General features: G+C 43.5%; 2 protein-coding genes across 13 annotated transcripts; one reads left to right on the forward strand and one right to left on the reverse strand.

The window, feature by feature from the left end:
- Nucleotides 1–1576: 1576 nt before the first annotated feature.
- On the reverse strand, nucleotides 1577–13048 carry LOC147313199 (heterogeneous nuclear ribonucleoprotein Q-like). Of its 7 annotated transcripts, none has more exons than XR_015125165.1 (12): nucleotides 12893–13048; nucleotides 12131–12290; nucleotides 10988–11106; nucleotides 10654–10875; nucleotides 9019–9195; nucleotides 8504–8639; nucleotides 8174–8379; nucleotides 6858–7007; nucleotides 6660–6781; nucleotides 6029–6567; nucleotides 4393–4477; nucleotides 1577–4252 (listed from the first exon to the last, which is right to left on the reverse strand). XR_015125165.1 is itself a non-coding variant. In XM_086265224.1 (12 exons), the coding sequence occupies exons 1-11, from the start codon at nucleotides 12893–12895 to the stop codon at nucleotides 4436–4438; spliced, it is 1719 nt and encodes a 572-aa protein (XP_086121350.1). In that variant the 5' UTR covers nucleotides 12896–13048; the 3' UTR covers nucleotides 1577–4252; nucleotides 4393–4435. The 7 variants fall into 7 exon arrangements, 6 of the variants coding, with proteins under 6 accessions (XP_086121350.1, XP_086121351.1, XP_086121349.1 ...); XM_086265224.1 differs by having other exon boundaries at nucleotides 6186–6567; XM_086265225.1 differs by having other exon boundaries at nucleotides 1577–4474; nucleotides 6186–6567.
- A 348-nt stretch (nucleotides 13049–13396) lies between these two features.
- bub1 (BUB1 mitotic checkpoint serine/threonine kinase) lies at nucleotides 13397–27796 on the forward strand. Of its 6 annotated transcripts, none has more exons than XM_086265215.1 (24): nucleotides 13404–13827; nucleotides 13981–14040; nucleotides 14529–14670; nucleotides 14781–14977; nucleotides 16499–16539; nucleotides 16652–16728; nucleotides 16815–16864; nucleotides 17428–17612; nucleotides 17705–17796; nucleotides 18023–18387; nucleotides 18853–18893; nucleotides 18968–19087; nucleotides 19284–19394; nucleotides 19572–19653; nucleotides 20351–20435; nucleotides 20539–20716; nucleotides 20835–20898; nucleotides 20982–21769; nucleotides 21882–21982; nucleotides 22147–22308; nucleotides 24194–24351; nucleotides 24501–24678; nucleotides 25517–25623; nucleotides 25715–27796. In XM_086265215.1, the coding sequence occupies exons 1-24, from the start codon at nucleotides 13805–13807 to the stop codon at nucleotides 25911–25913; spliced, it is 3606 nt and encodes a 1201-aa protein (XP_086121341.1). In that variant the 5' UTR covers nucleotides 13404–13804; the 3' UTR covers nucleotides 25914–27796. The 6 variants fall into 6 exon arrangements, 5 of the variants coding, with proteins under 5 accessions (XP_086121341.1, XP_086121342.1, XP_086121343.1 ...); XM_086265216.1 differs by having other exon boundaries at nucleotides 13405–13902; nucleotides 19569–19653; nucleotides 25715–27795; XM_086265214.1 differs by having other exon boundaries at nucleotides 13497–13827; nucleotides 19569–19653; nucleotides 25715–27795.
- Nucleotides 27797–27950: the final 154 nt, after the last annotated feature.

Genomic DNA, 27950 nt, shown 5'->3' on the forward strand with positions numbered 1-27950 from the left:
CGTCTTTATGCTGCACAGCTGCCTCTTCTCTCATTCTCTCCCCCTCCCTCTCCTGTTACTACTTCAATCATGAAACTGATCAATGATCAGCTGATCGGCTTTTCTCTCTTGTTTATTTATCGCCCACTTTGCACCAGAAGGAGGAAACCAGTGGATGTTGCGCTAAACAACAGCAGCACGTTTAAGCTTGATCAGCTGTTGTTAGAATTTATTTAATATTCATTTCTAGTATCAGCTGATGTTTGCTGGAGCCACAGCTGTAAAAGCTGCTGGTCATGATATCGGTTTGTATATGTGGTGAGAAAGAAACATGAGGATGAAACCAGGAGATGTCCTTACTGAATCATCGGAGCTGAACAGGTGATGGAGAAACAGGTTTACCTTAGGTGACATGAATGAGTTGAAGGGAAGTTATGAACTGTTTCTGAGAGACAAATAACACCAGGATCCTTTTTTATGTAGCCGACAGCTGGTAACTGTGCAGGGGCGGGTCTAGCAAAGTGTTGCCAGGGGGCCAGTTAGGGTGTTAACAGGGAAAGGGGGGCACAAAGAAGTACATTTCTTTCTTATTCGCATTTAAAATGTCTAGCTTTTATTAGATGAATCTTACAACCAAAGTTTTTATCTGACATAAAATGTATAGAAATCATACATATACCAACAAGACTGTACATCACTGTCACAACAGTGTTTGTTTTCATTCAAAGGCTTTATGGCTTTAATACCTGGTGGGTCTGTCTCGTCAAAATGCTCAGGCCGATTTTTTGTCCCAGTCCAACTCTGGGCACGACACGCAGTGAAATAATCTGAGAAGGTGCATTAAAAAAAATAAATGGTCGGGCCAGCGGTGCACATCGCAAATTAGCTCGCATAGAAACAGTTGTGCTGCTTCTTAATGACGGTATCTTAGCTAACAACCCCAACTATCAGATTCAGGTTGTAATTGGCTAAAAATAAGTTTAACTGTCTTCAGAACATTGCAAATGCCTTATTGACAGTATTTGGCTCTACATATCTGTGTGAGCAGATTTTCTCTCACACGAGTCCTCAGGTAGCCGTCTGAACGCTGGACACTCGGGGACCTGTGTCTCTGAGTGGGAGACCAGAGATCACATTAACATGTGTATCTCTGTATTAACAAACATGCCATATTGGCCCAGTTTTTTCTTATCATTGTTGTGAGGAGACCATAAATAGCATTTGCATTTTCTGTTGTACAGTTCATTTGCTGTTATGGATAAAAAGTCTTTTTTGTTTCAAAATAGCTGAAAACTAGTCGCTGATAGCTGCCAACATCTGCGCACAAATATAATTGTATAAAGTTGTTCTATATAGTGTGTAACTATTGATATAGAGCATAAGTAAATTTATTGCTAATGCAATCATATGGCACACTGACTTCTGAGGAAATTTTAGATGGCACTCATCAGAAAGGTTGCCTACCCCTGCTCTTTCTTTTGAGCTTGGGTTGAGCTAAGGCATTTAATAAATGTTAAACATCACCAATATATTTCTAGGCTCTCTGAAATGTGATTATGCACTGGCAAAATTCAAAATAGAAGAAGACAGAGCCGAGTTCAAAGTCCATGGCTTTATTAGAAAAATAGGTTTACGTCACCTCGCTGTACAGTATAAAACAATTCATCTGCAAACTGCAAACACACTCGTTAGCAAAAACAAACAAAAACACATTGTTGACCCATAAAATCAAGTCTGGTCTAACATGGAAACAAACACTAATGTGGCTCTATTTTTCCCCATAGAGGAGGTGGCGGCGGCGGCAGCAGCAGCAGCACGGCCCTCAGAGATGGGACAAAGCTCAACATGAGACCAAGCCTCTGGGCTCATGTCAAAGGTCAAAGGTCACAACACAAGGCAGAGACACAAAAATGCACTGAAAGGAGCTTAAAGGAGAAATCCAACCTCACATTGTCCTTCCAAAGGCTACAATGCAGTGACTCTGGAGCCGCCGATCTCCCAGAATTCCTCTACTTTAAAGGGACGTGTAACAGATCATTCTTTTCTTTCTACTAATCGATCAGAGTGATTGATCTCTCTGCGAGGTAGAACAAAGATGAAAGCGTCATGGTGGGGGTAACACCACCAAAACCTAGCGACCAAACCATTTACCTCCAAACAAGTTTCTAAACAAAATAATTTAATTATTCATTCATTATATTGTCATTATTAAAAGTTCTGAAATTATTCAAAATGGTCAAACTGGCGTTTATCGATGTCATAGCGGCATACATTTCAACTTTCATGCTCAGAGATCATTTCTCTCACGAGAGCAGATGCAACATAATTAAAATTTGGTGTTTCTACAAAAAGATGAAGGGGGGGAGGCATCACCCCTTTTACTAAATATTTTCCAAATATAGTATTTTAACAGAAACATCAAGCGGAAAACAAGTTACGAGTATTCCTGCAGAACCCATTTTAAAATGTTTTTAAACGATGGCCGACCCTGTAAGTAGCCTTGTTCGAGTGGCTTGACGACAAAACTGCAGTGGCCTTTTACGGCTGTTCGATATAACGATATATATCATAAGATGATATAAAAACGTCTATTGTTTCCTATTACGCTATCGTTTGTTTCGTAGTGTCCTAAAATAAAGTGTTTACAGCAATATTTTTTCATCGTTTTGATGGTCACTGTAGTGGCTATATTAATTTCTTAAAGTTCTCTCTTTCTCATATTTAATATAACCACACTACTGACAGACAAGCGTCTGTTTTTACGTGTTGTCGTTAGCAACAACGACGGTAACACCATGGCGTGGCTCCGCTGTCCGCTTGTTTGTTTTCCACATAAACCTTTCACAATAAAGCTCAAGATCCTGTTGAGACTTTTCAAAATAAACTGAATCATGTCAAAGAGTATGCAGAGAGTTTAGGGATGAGAAGAAAAAAAAAAAAAAAAAAAAGCCGTCAGGTGCTAAAAATAAACCTTAGACTCAAACTTCGAAAGAAAATGGTGGCCGTTACAACTTATGTCTAAAAATGTATAGTTTCATGCATCGGTTAAAACACTCGAATCAGGGTAAAGGACGCCTAGCTGGAAAAACTTCATGCAAGTCGAGTTGGACGAGAGTCAGAATTTACAGAAAATATGACATGTTTGTGATTTATATCGTTGTCAGGACGATAAATGTCTTCTATCGGGATATGAGATTTGTCATATCGCACAGCCCTATCTGTCAGGGTTAAAAAAATAAATAAACAAAGAAAAAGCTTTTATCTGACACTGAGCATAAAAACTTGTTTTAAATTTTGTTTTCTGAAGAAATTAATTATCTCCTTTTGATTCAAATAAAACCACAGATCAAGGTCTGCATTTCCCTTCAACGTTTAACGCTGAAAGAACAGACAGATGTTAAAATGTTTTACTCTCATTCTAACATGTCTGACTATATTTTTACTCTTTTTAACCAGTTTTAAATCGCAGGAGTATAAAACTAAGTGTTAAAACTACTTTTAGGCTCTTTGGTTGGTCATCTTCTCAATCAAAACAAGCCTTAAACTCCCACCCTTCCAAATACTGAGCAGCCAGCAGTAAATTTCTCCTTTACACTCGCACCAGTGAGAAGTCATGAGTCAACACCACAGGTAAATTTCTCATAAGCACATACATACATGGCATGATAGTCTACAGAGGCATACATACAATGCAAAACATGTAACCCATTTTCTTCCAGACCCTCTTAGACATGGCAGGATGTCACATGACATCCTAAATCTGTAGTTAAGACAGCTGTTGGGTCAGGCTGTGGAAGACATGAAGAAGAGGAGGGCTGTGGTTTTCAAGCCTTACAAATAAAAGACAAAACAATCTGTCCGTTAACTTCATTGTCACTCAGTTCATGTACAAAGACAGCAAAAAAAGGCATGTTCAGGCTCGCTCCCACAGGACCGGCCGGTGCCAGGTCTCAGCGAGAGCCTCAATTAAATCAAGTGCTCTGCTGCAAGGCCGGAGAGGCTCGAGCCCTGTCTCAGTTTCCTTAAGTAGATGATCTGAGGCGTTTCCGTGAAACCGAGGTAGCTCGTGAACCAGTTTTCCTGCGAGACCCAGGTGTCGGCACCTCACACGTCTCAGTCCAAAAACTCAGAAACAACAAGTCCCACTGCACCACTCCAAGCCTCAATTTAAAAAAGTGCAAAGCCTTTTCCAGAAGGATGTCCACCGTGACCTCAGTACATCTCACATGGCTGCCTTAGGGTTGGAGGAGGTGGGGTTTACTCTTCTGATCATCTTCAAACATGGCAGTTCGAAGATGATCAAAAACAAAATGAAAAAAAAAACCTTCCTTTACATTGAAAATCAAAAAAATCAAAAAATAAATAAAATAAAAGGCTGGACAACCATTGGACCATTGAGTCAGCTGACCTTACCATTTCATCCACCGAAGCCCGCAGCGTGCGTCGCCGTCAGTCCTCATAGCAACACATCAGGACCAGCCTCGCCCCCTTTTTCCTGCTAGTCAGGTAACAAAAGGAAGCAATTAGAGAACTGAAAACAGGATCGCATCACATCTACACACATTTACAGTTTCTGGAGCTCACACGCACAAGCTCAGACGTTAACATGCACATGGCAATGCCTTAAAGAGAAGACGGCGAGCAGAGTCAGCCGGGCCGGTTATTAAACGTAAAACCGAGGTGCAGTAGGTGAGACGCGGCTCAAGACAGACAGAGGGAGGGAGGAGGGGGAGCAAGGTAAGGGGGTAGGTGGGGGGTGGGGGGGGGGGGGGGGGGGGGGGGGGGTAAGAGCAGCCATCATTATCAGTAAAAGCAAAAGGGGAGTAAAATAAAAACAAAACACCTAGAAGCAGGTCATGCACAAGAGCACAATTATCAGACCTCCAGAGTAAAACATGCAAGATTAGTATCCAGGCCTTCAACAGCTAAGTAGATCCTTCTGGGACAAGGAAAAGCTTCACTTTGAAACAAATCAAATTGTGCTTTTATGCCCCCCCTCCCAAAAAAACCCCCAACCAAAGCTGATAACAAGGACTAAGAGACTTGTAGGGGGCGGGGCTTAACCCTGACGCTGCTGAGAGTGAATTTCGGACACCAATTTGTGAAACAATGTTCTTTGGACATGAGAGAAACTCATAAGGATGGAGTATGTCACTACACATACAGAGCACTTGAGAGATGCCGACTATCAGAAGGTGATTTGAATTTGATGGCATGCAAGGTGACACTGTAGCACGTGGCCAAACATTTGGCAAACCTTTGGTCCATTTTCTTCCACAAGGAGCCTTAAATTTGAAGGTAATTTGAAGAGAGAATTTGCCGAAACATGAATTTGCAACACAATTTGAAGTTTTGTACACGAGTGCGTGTATGTTTATTAAAGCAGACAAACAGCAAAGAATACAAGCCAAAATGTAAAGCCAAAAAAAGAAAAACCATAGGACTACGATGGTCCTTTTTTTCTTCTTTTCAATAACAAGACACGCATTACTTTTTGACAATACAAATCGTATTCATTGGATTTAAATACATGTTTAGGAGACATATGCTTTGTTGCCGTTAGCTACTTAAAACATGGTAACCAGAATTTCTAAAAACAGACATAAAGCTATAGCCAAATAGACAGCTCGAGCACATTTGCATCTAAAAATTTTTTCAAATTCCGTTATGGAAAATCTTTTAAACGCCCATTGTATTTTTTCTCTTTTCGTCGTTTTAAAAAAATAAAAAATAAAAACCCCAAAAGGAAGAGAGAAAACCAGTTCGCCAGAAACAGGTGGGAGTGTGACTAAGACGAGTCCAAGCGGATTATTAAAATATGTACAAAAAGGAGATCTTGCCAGATGTCACCAATTTTGAGGAAAACAAAAAGAAAAAAAAATGCAGGCAACCGTATGGGATTGAGGGCCAATCAGATCAAGTCTCTAAATAAAAAGACAAAAACAAACACGGGTTTTGTTATCAAAGCACTACGGGGTTTACTTCCACTGCTGCCCAAAAGAATCCTGATAAAATTCCTGGTTGTCAGATTTGTAACCGGAATAGTTACCAGAATGATCACCACCTTGGAGCGGTTGCTGAGCAATGGGTTGAGAGCCCCAGTTCTGATTATTGGTCTGGCGACGCTTGGAATCTGGCTGGTTGTACCCATCAGCTTTGCGCTTTCCTCCTACATTTCCACCGCGGCCACCCCGTGCACCACGTACCCCTCCTCGCCCTCTCAGCTGCACGCCTCCTCTTGCGCCGCGCCCGCCACGACCTGGTCCTGGCCCGCCGCGCTGCGAGAAGTTTGCTCTCCCTCTGGGTGCCCCCGAGCCGCCACGTCCTCTGGCCGGGGAGGATCCGCCCCGTGCGCCCCTGCTCCCGCCCCGCCCCCGGCTTGGGGCCTGGAAGTCATCGTACCCATAGTAGGGGTCATCGTAGCCACCGCGGTAGTTGTGATAGTCATAGCCGTAGTAATCGTAGTAGTCCTCGTAACCGTAGTAGTCAGGAGGGTAGGCGTAGCCGCCTCTGTTCCCTCCTCGACCCCGATTTCTGCTGGGAGGGGGCATGTGGGGAGGGGGAGGGTAGTAGTAATAGTCATCGTACCTGATGAGAGTAAGACGGCACGGGTTAGAAAGACAGGTCTGACAAAAACAAAGGTTTGATTGCTCAGAATGCTTCGAGAAGACATTTCTTACATTTGCGTTTTAGCCGCTTGCCTCTGGGCTTTGCGCTCCTTCCTTTTCTGATCGGGCGGCTTGGCGAACACTATCTCGATTGGCTCTCCCTCCAACTCCTTCCCGTTCATTTCCTCCAGTGCCTGGACACAGAATACAAGACTTAACGTCTCTGCACCTCGTTTCTAATCCAGCGCCAACCATCAGGGTAACACATACCTTCACCGCACCGTCCCGCTCCTCAAAGTGAATGAAGGCGTAGTCTTTGAGCTTCTTCACTCGCTCCAGCTTTCCAAACTCACTGAAGGACGTCTCCAGGAGTTCCTCCGTGACGCCATTAGCGAGATTTCTCACAAATAAAACCTTCACCTGCAACAAAGTAAAGCTCAGATTTAATCAGCTCATCTCCTCCTGCACATTTATCAGCAGGCAGTAAAATCACATATTTTGGAAAATTTGATTGATTTAAAGAAGACAAAGGGTCACAATATGAACAAACAGATTTATGTTCAACAACACGAATGTAGTTAAATGTTAATATTTTATTATTATTTATATAACCTGCCTTAAAATTATACAGAGAAATGGCAAAGATTTGTGATTTCAGTGGTATTGCTTGTTTAACGGCACTTTCTGCATCACTGAATTAAGAGGGGAAAAAAGGGCAAGATTCAGTTTTTATGAACCCACCGTCACATTTAAAAATACAACAGTTCATTATAATGCTGATGTGTGTCATCTAGCTTGTTATCTCGTGTTTAAAAACAAAAAACAAAGACAGCACAAAGGGCATAAGCACTGATGTTTTGCTGCCAGTGCAGGGCCTCCTACTGGAATCAGCAACACAGACATGGTTTGCTTTGGAGAGTCAGCTACAAATGCAAGAATTTGACATCCGATCATCAAAAGGAGCCAAAGATTGAGATCTGATCTTAACATTTTCCTTCTTCATTAACAGCTTTAACTCTGGCTCTGCTGTCGTTTCAATAGAAACGAGTTCAGCATTTAAAAAAAAAAAAAAAAAAAAGGGGGGGGGGGAATAACTTTTAATCTTTAAATCCCACAGCTTTAGGTTATTTTTAGTTACTGGTTATTTAATGGAGCTTTTAAATCACTAATTGGACAAAAGCCTTTCAGACCTTAAAGTGAGAGGTGGGATTAAGTTCATGGGTGGTTGGCTTAAAGCAGGGGTGTCAAACTCAAATACACAGCGGGCCAAAATTAAAATCTGGAACAAAGTCGTGGGCTAACATTAATATTTATTGAAATATATTTATTGCTCCAGATATAAGAATGAATCTTTTCTTATGGACTCAAACAAGTTTTGCTGAAAAACTGAATATGGAACAAGCAAAGCTTAATACTAAACTATATTTATGTTAACTGTATAATACCAGTAGGCCAGCTCTAATAGTCATTTGGTATGGCTTCGCGGGCCAAATGTAATTATGCTGCGGGCCAAATTTGGCCCGCGGGCCAGAGTTTGACACCTATGGCTTAAAGATTGAAGAACACTTCAGACTCCCAATGCTCACCTTGGCCATGACTTCTGGGTCGGGGTCTTCGATGGGGTCTGCCCACTCCACGGTCACGAGGTTGCCCCAAACTTTCACCTTGCCGCTCATTAGCCGGCGACGGGCCTGAGCGGCCGTTTTGTGGTCTTCATACTCTAAGAAGCAGAAGCCTCGGTTCTTCTTTTTGTCGTCGGGCTGATGGTAGAGTATGACATCACTCAGGCCCTCTGGGTGAAGAAAGAAAACAAAAACATTGCCTGTGGTTCAATATTAAGAGTCTGGGTGTTTCTGAGCAGAATAACGAGGACAGCAGGGCATTCTTAGAAAAACAAAACTGTCAGAAAGCATTACCTGTGACTTTGGAAAACTCTTCAACAATCTGCTCCTTTGTTTTACTCTTGGGAATTGAACCAACAAATAGCCGGTTGTTGGCAACAGATATGCACACCCCGATGTGCTTGCCAGGGCGAATCTCATGATTATTGCACTGCAAAAAATAAAGCCGATGGGACTCTCATTAGACTCAAAACCTTTCCAGCACACAGGTTTTTGAGGTAACCTATTCTCATAGAGCAGAACAACACGCCTCATTCACGCATTCATGCAGCACTTTTCTCTATGGTTTTCATGCGAAAGTGCTTTATATCTAATATTCACAGATTCATGAGCAACCTGGGGTTAGCATCTTGCCCAAGAATATTTGGCATGCAGACTGGAGCAGGGATCGAACCACCCATTCCAATCAGAATATAACCCCCTTCACCTCCTGAGCTACAGCTTCCTCCGTTACAAAGTGACAGGTCTCCTGAACGCCGTCACTTTCTAGAAAAGCGACATGCTCAGCCGCGTGCTCCTGACAAACTCACCAGCTTTACAGCCTCCTGGGCACCCTCTTTACTGCAGAACGTGATGAAGGCATAGCCCCTGTTCAGGCTACTCAGCGGATCCATCATTAGCCGAAGGTCCCAGATCGGACCGGCCTTCTCAAACAGAGGAACCAGCTCGTCTTCGTACAGATCACGGGGAATCTTCCCAACAAAGATCTACAAGAGGACAAAAAAGAAAGAAGGATATTCTAAATATAAACACCCACAAGCAACTGGTTTTATTGAATATTTATTAGTTAACCAGCTGAAAATGGTTTCATTTCAAAAGTGCAGTTTATGTTAATTAGGAGTTACTCTTAAAGTTGCTTCAGTGAAGTGGACTGAAAACACTTCATGTCTGTACAGCTTTTTCCTATAAACGCTGCCCAACAGGAAAATCACATTTTACGCCTTTTTAAACACGTGCATGTTAAAAAGCTCAGTAAAGTTATATTGATATAAAATATGCACAGAAATATTTGCAGTCTTATGCATCCTTGCATTTTGACATTGGTAAACACTGAGACAGTGTCGGGTTAGCTTGTGCTGCACACTTTAAGAAGTTTAAAACTGGCTACGCTCAGTCTTGTGATAATGCCGAAACAAATATTACTGCACCATAACTCATGAAAAGCGAAGAAAAACCTCGTGTGAGATACTGATATTGAGGAGGAGAACATGTGAGGAGGTAAAGGTGACCACACTGTGTGGAGAACCCCACGTAAAAACAGCTGAAGGGAAAAACTAGGCAGGAATAACTGAGCTGGACCGTCAGGGGCCTTCTGCACAAACGCCTCATCTGTTAAGATGAGTTAACCGGTGCTAGTATCGGACCACAGGAACTACAGAGAATGCTGAAACTGTTCATGCTATAGAAGAACTGACAGCCCAAACTTTACTAATCTCCACTTAATCCAGCAAAGAAATGCTCCTTGTTCTGCACCGTTAGGTGACTGTATGACAGGATAAACTGAGCAGTGCATTCGTTCCCCCCGTCCACGTGAGGCCAATGACACGCAAACAATTCACATAAACATCTACGGATCCAAAGCCCACATCACATTGCGAGACCTGTCACAGCGAAGTCAGCATATCTGAATACACCAAATATATACCCCAGTGCAGCTAAAACTCAAAGTACATCTCGTTAGGTCCTCAGAGTTTAATTTATACATCTTTTTTTCTCAGCAGTAAGAAACTGAAGCCTCGCATAATTTTCACCTCGTTAAAAGAAACTCTTCTTCTTCTGCTTCATGTTCTTCCCAACACTTTTTATAAATCAAACTCAGTGTTGATGTATCAGTTTTAAAACCTTTGTGAATAAAATTTCAGACCAAATATTGTCAAAATCATTGGTGGTGGTTTATAAAATCTTAAATATAAGTAAGTTTACTTTAGCTACGTTTATGCCTGTTCAGCAGAGCAGTGATTCCTGCTTCACAGAAGCTAATGAAGTGAATCTTGACGCCACTCTGATCGTGGGTTTAACCATTTAAAGCACCTCTGTCTGTGCCTGCCTTTTGTTTACAGCTTCCTAATTTCAAAACAACCAAATTCTCCAATGACATGATGTGAAAATGTAACATCTCAGGAAATAACACAAGACCCTATTTTCTATGAATTGACGAGGAGTACCTCTGTGCCGACAGGGGGCTGAGAACCCGAGTACACGGACTCTGGCGGGGGTCCGCCGTATTTCCTCTGGCCGGTTGTAACATCGAGTGTGTAGCTGGTTCTCTCGAGGAGTTCTTTGATTTTAGCCTCATCTGGTCCTTTGATGGAGTCTGAAACTTTAGTCCCTTGTTTCTCTCTCTGTCTGTAAGTCTTCATCACCCCACAGAGAAAGGCACTTTTATTCTGGGGAATAAGAAACAACAGAAAATTAGAAACCTGGACATTTAGCTGCCGTTAGGGGGTAAAAATAAACAGCCGAGCGTTCCCTTCATGTCTCGCATGATTTAAAACTCACCTGCACGTGTGACAGGTCACTCTCTTTGAACTGCACCAACACCTGCAGGGCTCCATCTTCGTTGAATTCTTTCAAAGCCTCAATAGCTCTTTCATCGAGGTCACCGTGTGCTACCAGGCCTGACGGACACAAAACACACTTCAAAATAACTAGCAAACGCACATGACCCCACCAGAAACACCCCCATACAACTTTAGAAACCCGATCAACTTCATCAATACTCAGCACAGGTGAGAAGGTTCACAGAGGCAGTGGGACTCGTGCAGTTGTGCAACAGAGGATTGAGGATGGATCATCAATGTGATCCAAAAGGAAGCAAAGTAAAACAGCTGAAGGTATGAAGCAGTTTCATTATTATGGACATAAAAGTTTTCCTGTCATACTGCCAGGTTTCAGGAGGCTGAAGAAGCCCTGAGGTCTCCTTTCAGTGTTTGTCACCATCTGCTGGAGGTTCAGACAGTCCTGTTGACCTGCCGTGGACACACAGCTGCTCTTTTGTTCCTGCCAGCTGGCCTCCATCTACCTTCACCCAGGCCTTTGTAGTAACAGGAGTTATTTCATTTGCTCTGATTTCTATACTTCAGTGTGACAATGATCAATCTGATGCTCCCTCAGCCATCTGTCAGCAGCTGATACGACTGGTTTAACTACTTTGAATCAGCTCCCTGTTCACTGTTGTTCATTTAGGGTGTTGTTTAATTCACTGTCATCGTTTTATTTTATTACTGGTTAACAAAATAACCAGTAAAGACACGAAAAAGAGTTAATATTGCTCTGAATTACAAATTTCATTAACTTGTGCTGACATTCCTTCAGGAGCAGGAAGGTTTTAGTGGTAATTAAACACTAATAAACATACCTGAACAACAAAGGAGAAAGTGGCAGAGGATTTCAAAGAGTTCATGACAAATATTTTAACTCAGTCAAACTCAACTTTGGTTCATGGGCTACCCCATGTCATCTCAAGCAGGCTAGACCAGCACACCACTCCTGTGTTTGTAATGTTTGCATCACCTCTCCAGGTACTGTACTACATTTCATTCACAAATTTCAGATACTACTGACTTTCACACTGTGTGCTGGAGGGTGGATTTATCTGTGCACACACTGTGAGCTGAAAACGGAGGTAGGGCGTTCTCTTACCTGCTACATAAAGTTCATCCAGCTTCTCAGCGACATTCTGAGGTAAACCTGCCTCCAGTAAAGCCTGGAAGTGTTCCGAGTGGGTCACCTCGGCTGTAGTGTCCATCGGCTCCTCCGTCCCGTTCCCGTTAACGTGATCTGTGGCCATGTCTTCAGACATCTGCGCAGAGAAGTGAGCAAACATTTACCACCAGCAGCAACGCACTCGCCGGACTAAAGTGGGACAACAACATCAAGCGTGCAGTTTGGCGCCATCGTCCACTTGGTTTACAGGCAAGTCCTGCAGACGCTGCGAAACTAACACCACGTGTTAGACGCCAGCGGAAAAACAAACTTGCCCAAACAGCACACAAACAAGCAGCTAAGCAGTGAGCAGAAAAGGCGGCATCCATGTAGTCACCACGCGTCTGTGAGCTAACATCTGTGGCTCGTACAGATCACAGGCCTCACCGAGCGCGGTACGCATGGAAGTGCACAATGCACGAGATTAGCATTAGTTAAACAAGATCCAAAGGTCAAGCACGTGCAATTTGTGGTGATTCCGTGTGTTTGGCCCATTACTCATAACGTAGAGCACATTTATTTTCCCATTAGTATATGCAAACAGGCCCGTTATTTTTCCAAAATGCCGGCTAGCCATGAAAACGAGCTGCTATGCTAACAGCACCCGGTCGTGCAATGCATCGAACATTAGAGTGCAGAAAGCTGCAGGTTAATAGCCGAATTTAACATCCCCTCTCGTTGCCTCGAGAGCGTACGTACCATGCGAATCTGAATTTGGGTGCACGATGCAGCTCCGCCGTAATTTAGGTAGTCCGAATGAGGGGAAATTTTCACGCCGGGGCTCTCAGGCTGGCTTCTTTACTCCCGGTGAAACAAAATGGCGGCTACGTAACGTCGCAAACTCCGCTTCTCCACCCCACCCCCTGCGTGTACGGGGCTTCTGAAACTGCTTTTCATGGGCTACTTTGGGGCTTCGAACGGTGGCGTTGAACCAGTGATTCTTTATTTTATTTTATTTTATTTTATTTTATTTTATTTTATTTTATTTTATTTTATTTTATGTCTGTATTTTAGTTTAAATATACTGCTTGTTTAAATGTATATTCTATACAATGTACGTGTAAATGTAACACTGCTTTTAGAGTAAATTAATTAATTTCAGATGATTATTTTTTCTCTTGCAATTTTATTATGAAGATGTTTAAGCACATAGACACCAGGTGCTTCCGGATTATTTCGAAGTAAAGTCTTATTTACTTTGATCCTTCAACTGGAGAACCTGTAAATTAAAATCATGGCGTTCGTCCATTTCAAATTTTCAATAGTAAAACTTAGCATTGTTTTCTCAGTAAAATAAACTGAATCTCACAGAAAGGGCAATATAGACGGCACTTTGTGTGATCTTTTTTAGTTTTTAATACCTTTTGTTTAATTTTTTTTACGCCTGTGCGTCACGTGTTATGGGCGTGGATTTCCCACGCCCTCTGAAACGCTATTGGCTTAGCGCGAAATTTGAAATGTAAGGGGAACGTTAGCGGCTCGGAGGACAACAACAAGTCTAAATATGCGAATTTTTTAGATAGCAAACAATCAAACGAGAGGAATTAAGTGCTACAAAAAAGTTTACTATCGGTTTTCTTGGGAGAACTTTTTTTTTTAACTTAAAGCGAAATGGATATCGCCTCGTATTTACAGTAAGTCACGATGGAACATGGACGTTAGCCGCTGTTAGCTCAATTGAAGGGGTTAGCTTCAGTGCTAACATGAATGTATGGATCTTTTATAACTAATTCATAAACAACGTAGCTGTCAGACATGTTTTAATTACTCATACTTCTACCCTTCAGGCGTTTTGAAAACAGTTTGACCTCATACACAGGTGACGACCCACTGGACGCCTGGATCAAGTGAGAATTTCGACTGTTTTCATTGATGTGTAATGTTTTATAGTAATTTAGGAAAAGTTATTAGTCCTGCAGCCATTGAAATCATATTGAAACCTGTAAGAGTGTAAGAGACAGCCTTAACACAGGAGGTACATAACAAATGATCGTCCGCTTATTTCATTTTTGAGTGTTGACGTCGGAAGTAGACCTGGATTTACTTTTCAAAGTCACACTTCCTGTTCTTTACCGTCTATTTCCAGCTTTAGGTTATTTAATAACACTTTTGGATATTAAGGCTGAATATATGTATCACAAATGTTTGCTTGTCTCAGAGCACACAAAACAGCAAACCAACCAGCCTCAAAGATAAATAACTGCGTAATATCTTAATAAAATACAATAATAGTCTGTCTTAAAAATATTGTGAATCATTTTTTGATGATTTAATACAAAAAGATGCACACAAAATGAGAAGTACTGAAGGCAAGTTTCTCTGGGTGCTTCTTTAGGTTTGTGGAGTACCTGGAGCAGAGGCTATCTACAGATGGTGGCAGAGGGATGTTGCTGGTGTTTGAGCGTCTCATCCAGAGATTTTTGAATGTCGAGCAATACGCGAATGACATCAGATATGTGAACTACTGCATCAAATGTGTAAGTCTGATTAAAACATTGTATTTTTACAGTTGTCTCCATAGTTTGTATCTTTTTAAGTTGGATAAAGTCTTACTCGAGCTCTTTTCTTGCCTCACTGTGTCTTACAGGCAAGTTATTACGTGGACCCTGTTTCCCTGTACAGTCAGGTCTTCAGTAGGGGCGTCGGCACCAGGACAGCTGGCCTGTATGTGGCCTGGGCTCAGCACTTTGAACAGAGAGGACTGCATGAACAGGCTGATGCAGTATACCAGAAAGCGCTGGAGAACCAAGCTCATCCAGCCAGCACTGTTCTCCATGAATACAAGTAAGCATTTGAAGAGTGAGACGAAGTTTCTCATGGTAACCTCAGACGGTTAAATACAAAGCTGTCTGTGCCAGTGTCGGTGGGAGTCTGGCCTATGTAGATACCTTTCAGAGTGTTTTGTAGAGAAAGTATGCCAGTTGAAATGTGTGGAAGTGGTTTAACCTCTGTGTTGTGGTGTAGCTGTTGTTAAACCAACCTCCAGCCTGTTACTGTATTAAAAGTATTAAAACGACACACACATATGTGGTCTCACTAGTGGGCAGCTATCATCATGGTGGCCGGTGGTTTGTTTTCAGTGTAACTACTAAAAAAGTTGAGGAACCTGCAGACATCAGATACTGTAGTATTTGTTTGAGTTTACAGTGCTCTTGAAAGCGCTGAATTCTAGAACGCTGAACATCTGCCATCAGCTCTGCAGGACATGAGATTTGCCGATGTTCATCTGTCAGGCATCACCACTGGTGTGGTCTTGGTATTTGGATATAGTTTCTTCAGTTTGTATGACTAAGATCAGAATTACACTTGTACGCAGACATAGGCAGCTGTCAAACACAAGTTTGGTCCCAAGTCCCAAGTTTGAGACCCCTGGTCTAAAAGAAGCATGAAAGCAGCGTGAAAGTCCTGGCAGTAATAAAGTGTGAACATCCGCTCTGAGCCTCGTGTTCACTCTCTGATGACGTCATTTACATCACTCTGGTCTGAGCAAGACGTTCCGGGGCCCTAATTTCTCAGTGGTGCAACTAAAAAAAATTCTTGTGTCACACACGGTGCGACTAGCCGGTTGAAAGGTTTGGGTGTACCTAACTTTTGTGCTGGTGCACCTAAGAAAAAAAGTTAGGCACACCAGTGCAACCACGGCAAAAAGTTAGTCTAGAGCAGGGGTGGGCAACTCCAGGCCTCGAGGTCCAGTGTCCTGCAGGTTTTAGATCTCACCTTGGGTCAACACACCTGAATCACATGATTAGTTCGTTACCAGGCCTCTGGAGAACTTAAAGACATGTTGAGGAGCTAATTTAGCCATTTAAATCAGCTGTGTTGGTTCAAGGACACATCTAAAACCTGCAGGGACACTGACTCTCGAGACCTGGAGTTGCCCACCCCTGGTTTGGAGCCCTGCATAAGGTGACCGTGCCAGCAGTGGCCCACAGCTCATTTAAGTTTGAGACTCCTGGTCTAAAGGAAGCGTGATGGAAAGCCCCAGCAGTAATAAAGTGTGAGCATCTGCTCTGAGCCTCGCGTTCACCCTCTGATGATGGCATTTACGTCACTCTCGTCTGGGCAGGACGTTCACATAATCTGGGGTATGGAAACTCTAATATTGCTGTAATCTTTTAGGGATGGTGCAATTAAGAAGTGAAAGAATTTAAAGTCTGTGTTAACAACTGAAGCCTGGATATTAATCTGGCCTTCTAATGTGAATGATATCTGGCTGTGTGTAGTCACTCTACACATGCAGTGACAGCGGTATGTTACTGTGCTGCATGTTATATACTGTGGGCTAACAGAAACTCTGATCTGCAGGCAGTTTCAGACCAGAACCAGAAGTGAGACGGCAGTGTCCGGTAAGATGGTTTATTTAAAAGTTCCTTTATTATATAATGTTGGATTTCTTTCTTTAGAAATTTTTATTGTTGCTCTACTGTCTGACTATTTTTATATGTCTATTTTATGAAGGAGGAAGTCGAAACCCTTTGCAGAACTCCAATTTAACCAATCAGGTGCCCCACAGAGAGCCTGTCACTCAGAACAAGGTGTGTTTATCTCTGGTTTTTCATCCTAATTGTGCATGAATGCCATTTTCTGCTTTTCCATTCACACTGTGCGTCCTCTGTCACAGATGTCTGTGGACTGTCCCTCCAAACCACCTGCGAGTAAATTCATCGACATGTGAGTGAAACACTGAACTCAGTTTTTGGGGTTCCTGTTTCTGATGTCAGCAGAGTGCGCTCGTACCAACACAACATGTTACAGCCATGAGATGAAAAAGGAAGAGGCTCAAAGACAGAAATAGGGGGGGGGGAAGAGTTTAAGTCACCCTTTAACTGTGTTTCTGGAAGCAAATTAGATTTACATTAACCACAGGAACAGTAAATAAAAGTGTCTTAGGAGGGTTTGTTTGTTTTATTTGGAATTTTTTGGAAAAAGATCTTCTGTTTTTTAAATCTGTCTTCCTTTATCTCATCAAAGGTGGAATAAGCATCTTAGAAATTCATAATGTGGCAAATGTCAGCTGTTGCTCCTAGAGTAGCTTTGCCTGATGATGGCTTTGGGCTCACAGGGATTGATTCATGTGGAATTTCTTCCAGTTAATGTAAAAATTCGTGTACTGGGATGGGCTTTCTGTGACAGAGAATAGAAGCAGAAGAGCTTCACTTTACATTCATCTACACTCGCACAGTTTCGAGGATCTTAACAGCATGATGTCACCTGATTTCTTCTGTCGCTCACAGAGTCTCTCGCTCTGAGACTTCCGGGACAATTCCCACCAGTCAGGGCTCTGGCATTCAGACCGTGTCCGAGTACACGGTAGAAGATCTCGTCTGCGACGAATCTGAGCTATGCTTCGAAGAGGCCCGAGCTCAGAATTACTTCCGCAAGCTCCGTGAGCAGGAGGAGAAAGACAAGACAGACTTCAGTGAGTTTTTAATTCTGCAGCTAAAATAAATCCGTGCTGCGAACACTTGTCTGGATTTCTAGTAAATGTCCTTTTTATTGTTTTCATGTCAGCGCTGACACCGAGCGAGTTTGAGGAGAGGAATAAATGGTTGATGGAGAAAGTTTTCTGCGATCTTGAAATCAGACAGACTTCATCTCAAAAGGTAAGACAAAAGCATCCTGATGCAATAGGCTGTGCTGAATGTGCATCAGAGCCCTAAGCTTCAGGCTCAAAGCCAAAGTGCCAGCAAAAATAGACAAATAAGGATTAGGCTGAGCTGCGAATCATGCAAAGTTGCTCTAGCAGCATCCAAGAATGAAAACAGTGAGTGATAAGCACATCGGGTTCACTGCGTCAGTCTGAGAGGCTTTTCTTCTTCTTTATTTCAGCCGCTTGCAGCAGAAACTGCTGCCGATGTAAACCCGAGTCTTACCCAACCCTCCTTCAAGCAACCTCCGCCCTCAAACCGTCTGAGCAGCCGGCGCTCTCTTGGCTTGAGATTAAACACCGAGCCGACCTTCATCCAAGAGGCCGCCGCCAGCATTCCCGAACCTCCTCACCAGCAGAACATTGACACGCTAAGTTCGGTGGCATCCCATCATCCCTCTGTCCCAGCTGAGCGGGACATGGGTTTGCAGAAGTCTGCAGATCGGGAGCCGCTCCCCTGGGCCTCAGCGGTCCCACATACGCCACTTCATCAGCCTGTGAGCTTTGAGAGCACAGACAGGCTCCCACCCCCAGAGAACAATGCAACGTGGGTACCTTCTAACTCCCTCGACACTGCTTCTGATACTCTGTGGAGCATAAGTTTCTGGTTGTGCAAGGAAAACATTGAACCTAATATTTAATATCATGAAAATGCGAGATGTAAGAACAGCTACAGAGACGTTTTTTAGGAAACACCCCCCCCCCCCCCCCCCCCCCCCCCCGTGTTTCCCACACAAGTTTATTTTTATTTTTCTGTCCCTCATCGTTTTATTATTGGACAGTCTGATTTCTGTTAAAGTTCAAGCCCTGCTGATGGGCTCATCACTACATGATGCCTGTGCCATAAAGTTTGTGACAATAAGTAATGGAGTAATAAGCAGCTTTCTCTTTAGTCAGTTAGTGTATGAATTGTATTCCGATTTTATTAGAAATTCTCCTGCACACATGATGATGATTTCGATGGCTGATTGAAATGATTTTAGATGCGTTACTGATCTTGTCTTTCTCTCAGGGATGTGGGTCTGCCTGCAGAGCCTGAGGACAAGCTTGATGGTAAGTGTGCTTTTATTTTGTCGAGCTGTTGCGTGTCTGGTAGATGTAGTCACAGCCCTCTCTGTCCCTCTCAGTGTCGCAGGGAGCCACAGCTAACCTGTCTCACGTCACTCCTAATAACTCGCTCGGCTTCGTTCAGGCCACGCCGTCGCGGGTGCTGCCATCACCTACTGTCAACACACGAGAGGCGCTGGGTGAGCACAACAGTTTGTCTCTTTGCTGTCACGTCAGAGGTGTTTTTATATCAAATTTAATGTTTTTGGATTCAAAGAGTTACTTTCATGTTATGTCTCTGTCCTTTAATCAAACTGCTCTTCACTGCTGCTCAGGCTTTGGCGGCTGTGGTAAAAACTCCTTCACTGAGTTCTTTTCTTCTTTGTGTCGACTCAGGCGTGATCATGGACATGTTCCAGGCTCCGACCTTACTCGAGGAACCGTTCAGCAGCACATCAGTCCTCCACGCTGCCGAGAAGGAGTCTGAAGCCGGATTCTGGATAGGCGGTAAATAGGCTCTGAACACAGTCGGGATAATAACAGAATCTAACTGGATCCGGTCACCAGTGCTTAAAATTAATGTTCCTCCTGTTTGAGTCAAAGCAAACTCAGGCCTGAACCTCTGAGACTGATTCTTGGTCTCGCTCCAGATAACCTAATTATTCTGTCTCTGATGATTAGCAGGAGGAGCCTCCTCATTATCTAAGCCTCCCACCACGACTCCATTCACCATCTTTCAGGATGACGACAACAAAGAAAACGGCAGGTAAATATGGCCCCCACACTGTGGACACCCTAAACCCCAGCTGTGATGTTACACTCCCATGTAACCTGTGTGATATTCTGTCTGTGCTGGATGTCCTGTATCCATCCATCTTCTTCTGCTTATCCAGGATAAGAGAATTTTGTGCTTCAGCCTGAGAAGACTCGGGGACACTTTAGTGCTTTTAATTTTGAATATGAATAATAAAGGTGGTAATTTATATACTTTTTTTTAACAGTTGTTTACTCTGTTAGCTCGTGTAGTGAATGCAATAAAAGAGCTTTCAGTAGGATTTAACTTTTGATTTCCACTCAGATGTTGATGTGATCTCCAGCTTCAGGTCTCACTGAACTCACACTGAGATTTAAATGTCATTACTAGGAAAGACCTAGTTCACAAACACTCAAGGCTTCTGGGAAATGGTGTTTGCTAAAGGCTGCTAAAACAAACACAGACATATTTTTCATTTATTTTATGAGAAAAACCCACAAACCCCCGTTTTTAAATAATTCCTGTTTGTCGTGGACTCTTTCAGCTGCTGGGGTCAAGGTGCAGAACGGCACACATTTCATTCTGTCGTATGTTTTTTGTAGATCAGTTCATCTTAATGTTTGTGCTGCTGTGAAACCTTGAGGATAAAATGAAGTGCATCTTCATGACAGCCAAGTGTTCCTGTTATTTTTGTCTCTGTGCTGTTTAGTGCCGCTGCTCCTGCTGATGCCGAGAAGCCTAAAGGAGTCAGAGCTCTGGCTGAAATCCCGGTGTCAAAGGCAGACAAACCCAACGTGAGTGAATTTACTCATGTTAAGCTAAATTCCAGATTTCTGGACGAGTGTTTGGTGTGTTTGTTTCAGGTTCACATCCTCGTGTTTTTCTTATCCTCATCAGGAGACTCCTTCAGATCTGATCCCAGATGAGAGCACCATGTGGGGAGCTCGCTACAACTCGCTCAACTCGCTCGCCGCCTGTCCCAACAGCACCACAGACTTCGCCATGCTGGCTCAGTTCGTCTCCACGCCATTCACTTGCAAAACCTTTATCAGCAGCGACTTCCTCGAGGACCGAGGTAAGAGGAGCCAAACCTGCGGCTTATTCCTCCCGCAGCCTCCGCACCTGTCTCATTTTAACAACAAGCTGAAAGTAATGTAAAGTTTCCCTAAATAATAAATGTTTCTGCCCCACAGAGAATAAATGTGAGGGGGAAGCTGATGAAGAAGCTTACCTGAGGCGTCAGACCAAAAAGCTGAGGTAATCAGTCTTCAGGTATCCACTGCCCATTCGTGTCACTGTTATCAGTGCAGATGTCACAGATGTGTCCTCTCCTCTGTTAGCCCCATCCTGGAGCAGAGTCCGACCGACGAAAGCACCGTCGGCCAGACGGTGCCCTCCTCTGCCAGGCAGGGCACCATCGTGGGAGAGGAGTTTGCAGCGGCCCAGCACTGCCTTACTGCGTCCTCACTCACCATGGTGCAGCCTCCTCCTCCTGGCGTGCTCTCCTTCAGGGACCAGACGCTCTGTCCTGCCGACTCCTCTAGGACAGCGGGGCCCGGCTGGGAGGTGTATGCAAGCCCCGAGCAGCCACCCAAACAGGCCTCCTTCATCTCAGGCAGACCCATGAGCGAACCTTTTCAGATCATGGAGGACCTAGAGACCCCCAGCAGCCCCCAGCAAGCCCAGAATCAGGTCTGTGACGTTCCCATGAGCCCCGAGGGTGCTCTCAAACCAGACTGGCTAGCCATCAGGAGCCCAGAGGCCATGGCCGAGCCAGACCTGGATGCCTTCCTGAGTCCCCATCAGCCCAAGAATCTGGACTTCCCCATGAGTCCAGGGCACCCACAGCTCTGTGCTGACGTGCCCATGAGCCCGACATCAATCAGCAGGGAGGATGAACCCATGAGTCCAGAGAGGGGGCTGAGGCTGAGCGCTGACATCTCAATGAACAGTGACACGCCGCAGAAAGCCCAGACAGGGGCAGTCCAGCTGATGTCGGATCCCTGGGACACCGAACTGATCTCCAGCCTGCTGTCTGGACTCAGCCCGCCTCTCGCCACACATCCGCGCTGCACCACCTGGCAGTGCAACATACCGAACATCACTCCAAAAATGACCATCAGCATGGGTAAGATCTGCAGCGCCTGCTCCGTTAGGTGTGGAAGTCTGGCTTTGATCCAGCTGCAGAGAAAAACTGTACGCTGTGTTGATTGAAACGATGAATGTTTGTGTCGTGACAGGAAAGGAGTCCCTCAGAGTGGACTGCGTTCTTGGAGAGGGAGCCTTTGCGACAGTTTACCAGGCCACGAACCCCGTGACCTTAGAGAAGACCGTTTTAAAGGTGAGGCTGCGGATGAAGAGTGCCGCGTCCCTGTCTCTGTGTTACTCAGCTCCTTTTTTTTAATGTAGTGGTGAAACAAATCTTATTGAATCATCTCAGAAATGAACCGTGTTCTCAGAGACATTTGGACATGACCGCAGGATTCACATGTGTCCTCGCTGCAGGTTCAGAAGCCGGCCAATCCCTGGGAGTTTTACATCAACACCCAGCTCGACGCTCGGCTGAGGCCCGACGTCCGTCACCTCTACAGCAGTATGCACTCAGCTCACCTCTTCCATAACGGGAGCGTGCTGCTCGGTGAGCTTCACAGCTACGGCACCCTACTGGTCAGTTACCGTCAGTGTGGATTTATGGATATGAATTTACTTTTGTATATATGTTTTTAAAATCCAGTAATTTGTTGGTTTCTTAGTTTTTGCGCCATAATTTCGGATTTGATCTGTGTTTACGTAACTTGACTTTTGTTACAGAATTTTCTAGTGGTCACTTTTCAGTGAATTAAACAATAAGTTGAGCACATAATAAATCCATAACATGGATGACAAAGACTGTTAATCAGTATGAAGGAAGAGAAACTTTAAATACTAGAGTTTTGCTTGCCACAGCTGAGCTTGGACATGTGGGTCGGTCTGTTGGCACGGTAACCTCACAGCAGCCTTGTTATTCGTCAGATGATGTCATTAAAAATGCTCCAAAAAGGCTAAAACAGTACACAGTCCAGACGTCCAGTTCAGGGGCTCTAATAGTTGGGTTGCGGTCACGTGGTTCTGATGACGTGCGGAGGCAGCGCGATTTTTGAGTGGAGGGCGGAAGTAAACATGGAGGACACTGTGGAGAGTCAGGAGAGCAGCTATTGTGCAACTTTAGACCCCGTTTCTCGGGAGAGATATAAACAGATAGTTAAAAAATATATCGGACGTGATCCGTATTCTTTGAAAATGTCCGAATACACCACAGAAGTAAAGGATTTGCCTACTATCGAGGCTGTGGATATCACCAACTACTTGGTCCTCCAGACTTCTTACTACACTAGGCAGCAAATGAAAGCTTTCAAGAGTCTGGAGGCGTACAATTTTTTTGTCAGCGGGTGGGTCCACAACCTTGGAACAAAACGTCTCCGTGATGGATAAAGTTTGGTGTTTGCAAGGGTGAGTGTTTGTTCTTATATTGCTTTTTAAACACGCTAACAGTTAGCGGTAGCGGCTTTAACGTCAACAAACATGCCACATCCTTAGGACTTCGTTAGAGTGACAGTTGTTTGTTTCAATGTAAACCATTCTCAGCGGTCTAACGAGACACCTCTGAAGACTTGGGTAATTGCAAAGGAGGATGGAGAAGTGATTGCAGCTCATTGCAATTGTATGGCAGGGTTAGTAGCCTGTTCTCCACTGTCACTAGGCTCAAATCCGGGCTCTCAGCCGTCTGTTGCATATCCAAAATCGCCTCTGCACATCGATGCTGTTCTGCCTTAAGCTTCATTCTTTTCTCTCGTTTGAGAACTGATTCCGATCTGGGTTTTCGTTCGTAGCCGAGATTGACCGTCGGAGCCCAGTCCTCCGACTCTTCGTCATCCAAAGCACTTGGGCAGCCTATAGTCCCAATCAAGTCAATATTAGACTACTAACTTAAAAGCACTAAGTAAACGAGAATTTAACGACAACCTAATGCTAATAAGTTCGTTTGCAAACATAACATTACCTCTGACGAAGTGGTCGCTGCAGACACGGGCATTGGCAAACTCTGCTCCTCCCGACTGTAAACGTAAATTTAAAATCCATTTTTTCCTACGTTTTTCGGTTAGAATTTTCCATTTTTCTCCTCTTCGTTGGGCTATTTTTGGTACCCTAAAATACCGTTTATCAGTTTCTCTGGTCGACCTACTGGAGCATCCGTAAACACAACAGGACATAGGCATTTTGCGTACTGTCTGTCTGTGATTTTGCGCTTATCTTTTTCACTTCCGACCGCCAGTCAAATTTCGCGCTTTACGTCGACGTCACGTCTACGTCAAATGAAACCTAGCTATTAGTGGAATTGAAGCCAAGCAGCCTATTTGGTATCAAATTTTACAAATACAAGCCTTAATAATAAAAACAGTTTCCCCCCATAAGTTGTTATGAGGGTTTAAACCATTGTTGTGGAGTCTGCAGAGACTATTCGGTCGGTTTAAAGCTTCTCTGTTTCACTGTAATGCTGTTGCTCCACCTGCAGAACGCTGTGAACATGTACAGAACCCTCAGTGACAAAGTGATGCCTCAGCCCCTCGTCATGTACTTCACCGTCTGCATCCTCCACATGGTGGAGCTGCTGCACAGGATCCACATCATCCACGCCGACATCAAACCTGACAACTTCCTGCTGGGAGAGAGGTACCAATCACACGCTGCTTTTATCTCTGTGCTGCTCGTATTTGCAGCTTAAAAGTGTCAGAGGTGAGGCGGGCAGGCCCGGTCCTCCCCTCGCAACACTTCAGTTTCAGGCTCTGTTGAAACGCCTCGTCATCACTCGTGTCCTTCAGGTTCTTGGAGAACAAGCGTTTTGATTCAGAGAGCACGGACCACGGCCTGGTCCTTGTCGACCTCGGGCAGAGCATCGACATGGAGCTCTTCCCAGCAGGCACTGCATTCACTGCCAAGTGCCTGACGTCGGGCTTCCAGTGCACAGAGATGCTGAGTGGAAAACCGTGGAACTACCAGGTGAGCACAGCAAGGACAAGAAGAGGCATTAACATACACAGGGAGGGTCGAACACTGCCACGTTTCAGCAGCATTGGACAGTAGTGCGGTTTTTCCTGAGCTGCAGCTTCTCTCATACTCTGTATGTGTTTGAGAGCTAAGAGTAATGTCTCTGTGGGTTAGCGCCCAGTGTTTGTTGTTTCTGTCCCTGGAGTTGTGTACGGGAAACTTTGTAGTGTTGTTAATCTAATGGAAAGTCCAAAACTCAGCTTATCAAGTTTCCAGGTTCATTAAAAAGGTCTTGCTGGTCTCATTTTCCTCGCGATAATTCATATTTAGATTTGCACAGCTGATAGTTTGTGATGGTAGCCTGTGTCTTTGTATGATGAGTTTCATCTCTGCAGGTCACTCAGTCAGCTGGCTGAATGAAAAGAGCATGATGTTATGGGAAATGATCTTGTAGCTCTTGTAGATCTTGTATGAGCCGAGTTCTCTCGATTTAAAGGGGATTATAGGGTTCAGCTGATCATCACTCTCAGGCGTCCCTCAGACACTCAGAGGAACACCGGGAAGTGTCATGAACACATTTCATGACCTGATGACTGTTTTTGATGGTTAATAGGAGGCTATTTTCAGCTGTGCCTTCATATAGCCGATCATTTCCTGACACAAAGCCAAAAGGCTTGTCGCCTTCTGTTCTCAAACAGAGAGCTTTTGCATGTCACCCGATGTGTGAACCACGACATCTGGAGCCCCACGTGTTTTATAGAAAGAAACATCTGGAGATTTTGTTGAAGACTCCTTTTAAAGATGGAAAACGAGTTTTATTCTGAAGGTCTGACTGTTGTTTGGGTTTCAGACCGACTACTTTGGCATTGCGGGGACCGTGTACTGCATGCTGTTTGGGACGTACATGCAGGTGACCAACGAAGGAGGCGTGTGGAAGACGAACGGCGTGTTTAGAAGGTGAGTGCTCAAAGGAAGCTCCCATTTGTCTTTATTTGACCTCGTTTTTTGTGCATATGTGTGCTGATGGTAAAAACCCCCCCCCCCCCAGAAACCCTCACAGCGACCTGTGGCTGGACTTGTTTCACACGCTGCTGAACATTCCAGACTCCGGCTCGCTGCCGAGCCTGCGGAGCCTCCGCTGCCGGATGAACACGGTTCTGCAGGAGAACTATGGCAACAAACTACCCACGCTTAAGAGCCGGCTGGTGGTGCTGCTGCTGGAGAACCGCAAGACGGTGCGGAGATAACGGATATGCCTCGCTCTGAAAAAAGGCTGCTGTTTATCCTCCGTTTGCACTCGTTTAAGCGCACACTCTTTGACACATCGGACTGTGAACGCATAGCGGGAGGAGTGAAGCATTTCAGCTCGTACAAATGCATAAATGTATATTTCTCTTAGGTCACTTTTTAAATTGAATTTGTTCCCATTTTGTGAAACAATTTTATTTTTTATTTTTTTTCCCTTGAAAAACAAACGATAGTCTGTTTGAAGCTTCACTGTAACACGTTTTTCAGTGTTTTGTTTTTGACCTTTTTCTTCTCTCATTAAAACAACCGGACAAATCAAAACATATAAAAATTTGATGTTGTTGTCTCACTGACAATCTCAGGAAGTAAGTGAGGCAGGGACTTTGGTAAATGTCCCAGCCTGAAAACAGGGATTAAGATGGCAGGAGACAAACATAAACTGATAAAGCATAAATGTTGACCTGCTTTTATTCTAAATTTTAAAAACAGCATTGAATTCAGCTTCTTTCATTCATCTTATGATGAGAAACATTAAACATCAAAATGTTTTTGTGTGATTTTAGTGGAAAGATGGTCGTAGTTCATGGGTTTATTTCTGGATTATCAGTCACATGTAAAGATATTTGTACCTGTGAGTGTTTTATGTTCACTGTACACAAGTTGTAATGTTTCATGTTCTGTTAAACGGCGTTTATTTTTATCTTTCTGTCATTGACGCAGGTGTAATAATAATTTTAATAATAATAACAAGCATGCCTCACTGAGAAGGAGAATTGTGTCAAAGTTATGTTGAACGAAAATGGATTTCATATATAAAGCTTCATTTTTTGTCTATATTTTTACATTTAAATGAAAGATAAGGGGGCTTTTCTGATCAGATGATCCCCTATCAGCAACAGTGGGAAGGAAAAAACTCCCTTTTAGCAGAACGAGACAGAACCAGGATCACAGACAAGCAGCAATCTTCTGATAGGAGCAGAGATGAGAACGAAACAAACCTGAGAAGAGAGAAATCAAGTTAATGAAAGGGAGTGGTGACGTATAAAATTCCCAGTGCATCATGGGAAGTCTTGCAGCAGCCTGAGTCTGGCAGCATAACTAAAGGATGGTGATGATGATATTGATGATTCAGTAATAACTGAATTGAGAACCTTTGGGGAAGTTTACAAAAATGGACAACAGTTCCAGACAGTAGATGCCCCTCGTGTGGCCATCTTCACCACTTGGAAAAATATTCCCACTCACCTCATGCATCAAGCATGCCGCAATGAATTTTTAAAGTGATCAACAATAACGGTGGAGCTACTCATTACTCTTTTTTTGGAGGTGTGTTCCTAAATTTTTTATCAGCTGTAAAACAGCCTGTTTCAGTTTAAGCTTTGTTTTCAGTAAATTGCATGCTCATTAAATGTTTTGTCTCACTCCCATTTCTTCTTGCTGCATGTTGAAGCTGTACTTGGAACTTGTTAAGATCCAACCATGCAAAATATGATTTTTTTTGCCATTTTTCAAGTGGTCTTAGACTTTTGATCAGGAGTGTGTTTACTGTAGATGATTCCATATTTAAAGTCTTTTTTTGTTTTTCTGTCCAGTCATGTTACTTTTGCTGCCCCGTTGAGACGTGTCGCTGCCTTTTTATGATGAATAGTTACAAATCTTTACATTCTGTTTTTATGGATATTTTTCACAGCGTCCCAGCTTTTTAGAATCTGGTGATTTCAGCTCGGATTATCATCAGATAATGAAGACTTTAAAGAGACTAATGTGTACTGTATAATCTCAAACTATGCATTTTACTTTAAATGGCTTTTTAATCACACCCCCAGTTCACCACCTGCATGTTTATTTATAGAGACATCATGATTTCATCTTTTAAAATAAATTTTAAAACAACTTTTTTCTCTTTTTTAAAGTCTCAACTTCAACAAAAAAAACCCAAAACTTACCCAGCGTGTGTGTTTCATGTTTAGAAATGACTGAAAGATTTGTTGAAGTGAAGTGTTTTGAGTTTTGTTCAAAAAAGAATGACTTCATAT

Source organism: Aulonocara sp. 'chitande type north' Nkhata Bay, linkage group LG15, assembly GCF_057382095.1.
Source record: "Aulonocara sp. 'chitande type north' Nkhata Bay isolate Kocher_YH1m ecotype deep benthic linkage group LG15, A_spYH_male_GT1.1, whole genome shotgun sequence".
Taxonomy (NCBI): domain Eukaryota; kingdom Metazoa; phylum Chordata; class Actinopteri; order Cichliformes; family Cichlidae; genus Aulonocara; species Aulonocara sp. 'chitande type north' Nkhata Bay.

What these genes read in the sequence shown, in the direction of transcription:
- LOC147313199 (XM_086265219.1), bottom strand. An exon ending in CCCAGGAGGCTGTAAAGCTG is followed by an intron (nt 8,640 to 9,018) that starts GTGAGTTTGTCA and finishes TATTTTTTGCAG; the next exon opens with TGCAATAATCATGAGATTCG. An exon ending in AGAGTTTTCCAAAGTCACAG is followed by an intron (nt 8,380 to 8,503) that starts GTAATGCTTTCT and finishes TTCTTCACCCAG; the next exon opens with AGGGCCTGAGTGATGTCATA.
- bub1 (XM_086265214.1), top strand. Translation starts at nt 13,805, where the DNA reads ATGGATATCGCCTCGTATTTACA. An exon ending in AAGTGAGACGGCAGTGTCCG is followed by an intron (nt 16,540 to 16,651) that starts GTAAGATGGTTT and finishes TATTTTATGAAG; the next exon opens with GAGGAAGTCGAAACCCTTTG. An exon ending in ACAGCTACGGCACCCTACTG is followed by an intron (nt 22,309 to 24,193) that starts GTCAGTTACCGT and finishes CTCCACCTGCAG; the next exon opens with AACGCTGTGAACATGTACAG.